This window comes from Lathyrus oleraceus, chromosome 4, assembly GCF_024323335.1.
Source record: "Lathyrus oleraceus cultivar Zhongwan6 chromosome 4, CAAS_Psat_ZW6_1.0, whole genome shotgun sequence".
Lineage (NCBI taxonomy): Eukaryota > Viridiplantae > Streptophyta > Magnoliopsida > Fabales > Fabaceae > Lathyrus > Lathyrus oleraceus.
The window spans coordinates 133000058-133007904 of record NC_066582.1 but is presented as its reverse complement, the minus strand read 5'-3'; the positions used below and the strand labels follow the sequence as shown (position 1 = coordinate 133007904).

At 36.0% G+C, this 7847-nt stretch overlaps 1 protein-coding gene across 1 annotated transcript; it reads left to right on the top strand.

Moving 5' to 3' along the window:
- Positions 1–5982: 5982 nt before the first annotated feature.
- Positions 5983–7831, top strand: LOC127074047 (FBD-associated F-box protein At1g66310). Its single transcript, XM_051015311.1, has 3 exons — positions 5983–7064; positions 7225–7365; positions 7526–7831. Exons 1-3 carry the CDS (start codon positions 6162–6164, stop codon positions 7829–7831), a joined length of 1350 nt encoding a protein of 449 aa, XP_050871268.1. The 5' UTR covers positions 5983–6161.
- Positions 7832–7847: the final 16 nt, after the last annotated feature.

The window sequence follows — 7847 nt, the reverse complement described above, 5'->3', positions numbered from 1 at the left end:
CAGAGGATTCTGTCCTTCCACTGCCTTCAACCTTTCTTCCAATCTCCTAAACATGGGGTCCATGCCAAAGTCTTCCTGAAGCAAGGGGAACTGATCATCCTGACCATCCTGAATGGGTTGTAGACCGGAGGTGACATGTAGGATTGGGATAAGCCCCGGTCCATTGGGTCCATTAGCCTCTCCAGCTGGAGGATCAGCCAACGTCTCCGGTTGAGTAATAGGGAGATCCCTCTGTACCAACAATCTAAGCTCCTGCTGTCCTTGAGCCACCCCTTGAACCAAATCCATGAATTGATTCATGTGAATCTTCATCTCGGCGAGCTTTGCCTGTAGGCTTTCCATTACTCTCTGTTGGTTCCTCCGGGTACCGTATCGGTGAATGCCTGAGTCAGCTATCCTGCTGATGGAACACCAAACAAACTGAGAACATTGTGGCGGTACCTGTTATGCAAGACATGCGGATGACTATGCAAATGCAATGACATGTTTATCAATTCCAAAAGTATTCTACCCCCTTGATTCCAGTCTCACATTTGATAAACAGTGTAAAAAAAAGACTAAGCCGTTGATGAGAACCAAGAAAATTCCGACTAGAATCAAGTAGAAGATATAAACCCCACAGAAATGGATAAACATGTGTTAAATGATATGAATGCAAATGATGTGATGCAACGATGTGAATGCAATGCAGTGGCATGTCAATCAGGATTGTTGTATCTGCTTGAACATCTGTCAGGTTGCACTGTCTGGAGAGAAATTAAGAGCACATCAAACAAAGGTCATGGGATGGATCATGTTATCCTTAATATCAACCACCCATTTTGGCGGATTATGGTTTACACCTTATCAATACCCGAGTTTCATTGATATTAAGGATACCTAATCGGATCAACCATGAATCAAGGGTTTGTCGCAAGTCACGAGCATGGAGTTTAGGTTAAGAACCACCCAAAAGGAGTGTACTAAGGTTTAAACCTGCCAAACATGTTCTACAAAAGGTTCCCATAGTCATAATCCCATCTTTCGGATATTATCAGAGGAACGACTACTCGTATTCCAACAATATTCTCAAGAGAGACTCTTATGAGTGTAGTATCGCGTAACAATCGTATCAAATCTTACATTTGAACGACTTTCGCACTACGTCCTACGAATAGGCCAAGATGGGTTAGGTAAACTAAGGTCCTTGGCTTCTTAGGTCTATATTGGAACAAGTAATGTCTAACCACAACTTACTTATGTGACATTATTGATCTCAACATGACCTCCACCAAGTGAATGGGCTTGCAAGTCAACTCGCTAAGGAATACTCCACACAAGTTGACAGGACTATGCCATTCTCCTATCTTAAGTGTACTCGAGTTCGGGTATAGAACTCATCTCACAAAGATCACCAAGCAGCCATAGCCAACCAACAGATACAACAATGATATGTACACAATGTAATAAGGTAAAGCAGGTAAATAAATAACTGTACAAAAGCATGAACACCCAATAAACAAACAAACTACAAAAGCTAGGAGGGACTCGCTTAGGGAAGATGGACCAGCAAGAGGTCAACTTCTTAAATTCCCCAGTAGAGTCGTCAGCTGTCGCAACCTGAAAAATACAGTGTGCGAAAAAACAACCGGCGAAAGAAAATGACAGAAGAGTCGCCACCGTGCGTTATTTATCCCAAGGGAGGGAAAGGAAACGCTCGAAGTAAACCTGAAAAAGGAAAGGACAAGACGGGGTCTCGCAACCAAATCTTGGGTTCGGGAGTCGGTTATGCGAAGGGAAGGTATTAGCACCCCTACGCATCCATAGTACTCTACGGGATCCACTTTTGTAGTTCTTGTCTAAAGGGTGTGAGTTTATCTTGTGCTGTTTACCAAAAGGTTAAGAGAAATGACTCGCGTGGATGTCGCATCCACTGCATACGTATCTCATCTGAATATGAGAATCAGAGTCTTCGTAGCTCGGCTGACCTATGGGTTGGGGGATGTGTGCTCGCTAAGACATCGCGTCTTATGCCTACGTATCTCATCTGGAATGAGAATCAGAGCAAGTCGTAGTTCAGCTAACTACGGGGTTATGGATTGGGTTTTGGACGAACGACGTCACTACGCAATCTACCGGATGCTCGACCTTTGGAGACTTACTCGCCTGTAGTAGAAGGAGTAAACGTGTTGCTTTGGGTTTTAGGGTTTGGGATGCTCAAGGGCAAACAGGCAGTCCTTGACGAAGGATCCGCGCTACATGTGGGGATACGAATACAAAACACAAAACATGTATCTCAAAGTAAAATGCCACCAAGGGGCCCAAACATTGCCTCCTATCGAGGTCTTCCAGCTAAGAAAGCGATAAAGTATGAGAAAGGGAAAAAATTACCACACGGATAAAGATCCGAAGCTATAGCAGTTAAAGGGGCAAGAAACCCTGAAATGTCTCCAGTTGGACCGTCAAAGGAAATCAGTCAACACGAATAATCAGAATAAAACTCCAGGGGGTATCCCACAAATAAAGTGGGAAACCACGCGAGTGTCTCTGCGAAAGCCATGTGAGCCCTCACAAAACTCGACAAAGGGTTAGAGCAGCAGGATGAAATCAAGAGAAAACAATGCCATGGAAACACAAGACAGGTTAGAATAAACAAAATAGGGTAACCCAGAGTTGCCCCTAAATCAAAATGTAACCACATGAATAATTCCATCAAAATTCACAAAAGGCTCACAAAAAAGGTATCAAATTCACCCATAATACCTCATACATTTAGAGCATTCAAATAAAAGGCATAAAGATGATGGATATAGGGCAAACCTGATTGGAGAGCTTGATTGAAATTGAGTTGCACCCGTGAGGTTTACAAGTTGAGTTCCCTTCAGGGTTTGGAGGCTGCTCTGAGTTCTCTGTCAGGTCTTCTCTCACTATCTTTTTCCTCAGGGTTTTGTTCCAAGGAAACCTCAGAGTATTTTGCTTCTCTCCCTTTTTCTCAAGTGAATCTCCCAGTGTAACTCCAAGTGTGTTTTCCTCTACTGAAACTTCAGTATTTATAGACTGATTTTCGTGGGTAGTGGGTTCAAATGAGGGAGACCCAAGTCCAAAATAATTTGTTATATTTTATTTATTTATTTTATTTATTTAATTAATTAATTAATTAATTAATTAATTAATTAATTAAATAATTTTTTTTTTCATTTTCTTTTTCGTTTTTTTTTTTTCCGTTTTTTTTTTTTGTTTTTTTTTTTTTTCAGGAAAAATGAAGGGTAAATTTTGGGGTATTACACCAACAAATTTTTATTTTATATTTAAAGAAAAGATATAGTATTCTTATAGGTAGAAATAATGAGTTCCAATTTATTTGATTTCATACCTAATAGTTTACAAATGCAAAATGATTCATTATAAGTAAAGTATGAAGTTTGACTATTTACCTCTTCGTCTTCATGTTTTTCCATAAAATAGATGTTCGCTTCTTCTTCCTTTTCTGATTCATTTGAAGTCTCCATATTCTTGTTATCGCAAGCTATGTACGTCTTCTTTGTTTCTTTTTTAATTTTTCTAGTTTTTTCATCTTTTTTTTCTGATTCTTGTTCTGAGGGCAATTCAACTTTATATAACCTTTTATTCCACATTGACAGAATGTTGGGATAAACGAAGATCTTCCTTAATTTTGTGTTGAAAGTGATGTTGCTTGTCATGATTTATGAATCTTTTGAATTTTTAGGCCAAGAATATCATTTCTTCATCAGTATCTGAATCGTTGTCTTCTTTGACTTTGAGAGCTAGGTTTTTCTTATTTTTGTCGCCTTTTTCTTCCTCAACTAGCCTTTTTAACTTTATTTCTTGTTCTTTCCACTGTACACAAAAGGTAGCTAAATTCATAGAAGACAAGTCCTTAAATTAATAAATCATAGTGACTTTAGGTTGCCAGGTTCAGGTTCAGTTTATGCATCTAAGAACTTTGTTAACCATGTTCACATTTAGAAAAAATTTACCCAGAGTTCTCAAATGATTCACAATGTGAATAAAATGTTTTTCCATATCATGAATACTTTCCTCGTGTTTCGTTCGAAATGGCTCGAAGTCATGGGTTAATGTGTTCATCCTAGCCCGTTTACCACGATTGTATCTTCATGGGAAATTTGAAAGGTATCTCACATTTCTTTGGCAATTTCACACTGAGAAACACGCAAAAACTCATCATTACCAAGAGCAATAGTGATAGTAGTTTTAACCTTTAAAATGTGTTGTAAATTTTCATTGTCCTCTTTGGTCTAGATTTCTCTAAATTTATTTTCCACAACATCGTCAACTAGATGTGTGGGAACAAATGGATCATTTTTAACAGTAGTCCATATATCATATTTTATCCCTCTATAAAGATTCTCATCATCTTTTTCTAATAAGCACACCCCGCTCCCTTGAATGATTGGGGTTTGTATAGTCAATCGTTTGAAATCATTCCTACTTCCTCAAATGATTAGTCTTATAAAAGGGATCAGGCTTTGATACCACTTCTTGAAAAAGTCATTCCAAACGCAAGAGGGGTAAATTGTGATATTCGGATTTCAAAAACGTTTTAGAAAAGTGTTTGATTTTAAAAGGTTAAATTTAAGAAAGAAATAAAGGCAGAGAAATGCTCCAAAAAAAGAAATGACAAATCATTAAAGAGATAAGGTAAGAGAGATCACATTAGAAATTATCATGGTTTGGCCTTAAACAACGCGGCCTACTCCAATCTCTGAGAGTTTCCTCTTGAGACTTCCACTAAGAACAACGTGAACTTTTACACAGGTTTAACCCAACAATCTTACACCAAGCTTTTTATGGGTTTAGCTTGCAACCTTCAAATCTATTACAAAATCACTAAATAACTAAGTTATTCAATATACAAAGTCAACGTAGAACAAAAAAAACACAACTCTTAGATGAAGTTTTCACTCTCTTATCACTAAGAAATTTTCTAGAGAATAAAACTTATAAAAAAATGAGTGAGATATGAGATATGATTATTTAGAAAATTTGTGTGTTTAGAAGTGAGTAAATCACTCCTTTATATAGGAAAAATTTGACTCAAAAGGACAACAATTCATATGTATGGTCGCTTCCTAACTGATTAGAACATCAAGTTAATAAGTTAGGTTAAGTCAGAAAAGAAAACCCTAATCTATGATGTTACTTAATTGATTAACAAGGTTGTCTAATCGATTATGAGGTATTACTCTTACTTTAATTGATTAAATGAAAAGCCAGATCAATTAGGCAATTGAGTTTTTCTTTCCTAATTGATTAGAAAATTTTGTAATCGTTTAAGACTTATCTGGTTTGTTTTTAAGGGTTTTTAAAAAATGAAGAGTTTAAATTAGTTTAGGTGCGTGTGTTCATCGCCTTAGTACTTCAAGATCTATTTTTTGTTTCGTTTATATTTAACTGATCAAACTATAAGATAAAAGATTAAGCGCATAATCAAGCAAACTTTCACAACTTTAATTCCTTTTGAATACTTGAATTAACTTTGTTTCCTCTTTCAACTGGAATTATGAACATTATATCTTGTCATTGCTTTAAAGTCAATTAAACATATGCACAAGTTTACTATTTTCTATATTTATTTAAGAAATGTCACATGTAGGACTAATAGATTTAAGTTATCACACATAGTTATATTAATTAATACGTTTTAGTTTATACTTTTTGCAGGAAAGTTCGACAACTCAAAAAGCAAGTCCTACCCATGAAATCAATTCTATGAAGGCACTACTTTTAAATACACAGTGCATCATTTGTTAAATTTAGAATTACATTAATTTAAGATTATCATAGTTTGTTTGTCAACGACTTGATTTCTTCCATGTTAATTGTGATTAAGCTTTAATATTACTATATGTCAACAATTATTTTTTTGGATTATTTCACTAAATTCCTAAGCAACCAAACAAAACCAAGTATATTAAATGAACCCCCTCAAAAAGAAAATAGTAAAAACAAAGTAACTTGAATTTGACGTTATCACCAAGGAAGCATGCTCCGGATCTTGACATAATACAAAGTTTCTTCTTTATAGATCACAACAATTACAAAAACTTCTACATTTTCATTCACAAATCACAAAAAAGAGGACTCATTTCTTGTTTTCTTCGCTATCTTGATGTTCATAAATTTTGATAAAATTTAGGATCATGGAAGATGGAACTATACAAGATGGTAAACAAAAGAGACCAAAATCCAACAATGAAGAAGATGTCATAAACCAATTACCAGAAGGAATTCCAATAAACATTTTATCAAAACTATCAATCCATGAAGCTGTTAGAACAAGCATCCTCTCAAGAAAATGGAAAAATCTATGGCCTTATTTTTCCGGAACATTAGAATTTTCCGGTTCGCCGATTATGAAAGACATGAAGAAAGATATGAAGAAGATTACAGGAAGAAGTCTACAGATGGCAATGGAAATCATGTATGATGCTGAAAGACAAACATATACAAATTGGATCGATGAACTGTTAGCTTCGCTTAAATGTTCGTCTCTACAAGGATTGAAGCTTTGGTTTCCTATGAAAAATGTTTCTGATATTGATAACTGGATTCAGTTTGCTGTTCGTAAAAAGGTTCGAAAGCTCGAACTGTATTTCGGTCGTGCAATTGATTATGTTCTTCCGTTGCAAGTATTTAAGGTGAAAAGATTTGATTCATTGTGTGTTTTGCGTATGAAATCGGTTACTGTGACCGAAGAGACGCTGGAGTATTTACTGTCTGATTGTCCATTACTTGAAACATTGAGTTTGATTGATTCAGAAGTTCCGAAAACTATGAAGGTTTCAGGTTCAGGTTCAGGTTCATCATTGAAGTTGAAATGTTTAGAGTTGGTAAGATGTTTGGAATTGACAAAAGTTGAAATATTTGCTGAGAAATTAGTGTCATTCAAATACTATGGGTCTAATTTGGAGACAGAATTCAAGAGTGTTTCAAGCCTTATGGAAGCATCTTTTGGAGGATCCTTTGTAGAGTTTGTTAGAGAAAGTTTTATGTTACAAATAAAAGTGCTTAAATTGGATATTACACAAAACTCACCTGACGTGGTAAATTTCCTGCATACCCTTCTTTTCTCATGCTTGTTTGCTTAGTATTAAGAGTGATATTCAGACACCTCTGTAAAAAGCGTGTGTTTGTATCGACACGATACGGCGTCGATGTGTCAGTGTTGTGTCCGAGATGACTTTTTTACTTTCGAATTTTCAGATTTATTGGTTAAGTCAACTTCCCTTGTTGAATAATCTCAAGGATTTGGAGTTGGTGGCTTGTGGTGATGATAGCATAATACTTGGTGCTTGTGTTATTTTATTGAAAACATCACCTTCACTATGTAGGTTCACAATCAAGGTGAATATATATATCCTTGTGCTTCTAGCTTTTTTCTGTCAAGCATTCAAGCATTCTCTGAAAACTTCTAGCATCATATTTTGTGCTTGCATCAAGCATTATTTATGCGCAAAAGCTAGGACAGTTGTGAATTTGAAACTGATTTTTATACATGTTGCAGATGCTAAATACAGAACCTACTTTTAGAACAGAACACAAATTTCCAAAGGAATGTCAATACAGTATTAAGGAGTTGGAATTGGTTGGATTTTGTGGTGCAGCATGTCAAGTTGAATTAGTTATGCAAATTCTTGAGAATGCAGTTGAACTCATGAAAATAACTATTGATACAAGGTTACCAACTAAACCAAAAGTGCGGCTACTGGGCGAGGAGCAATTCAAAACTTGGAATTGCGAAGAAAACAGAAAGCATGCTTTGCGACTGAAGGACAAAATACCGCCTTCGATTGAATTTGTTTGTCTTTGACGATATAGGATTACCT

Coding starts and splice junctions, on each gene's coding strand:
- LOC127074047 (XM_051015311.1), top strand. CDS start 6,162: ATGGAAGATGGAACTATACAAGATGGTAAACAAAAGAGACCAAAATCC. Junction 7,065..7,224: donor CACAAAACTCACCTGACGTG/GTAAATTTCCTG, acceptor TCGAATTTTCAG/ATTTATTGGTTAAGTCAACT. Junction 7,366..7,525: donor TATGTAGGTTCACAATCAAG/GTGAATATATAT, acceptor TACATGTTGCAG/ATGCTAAATACAGAACCTAC.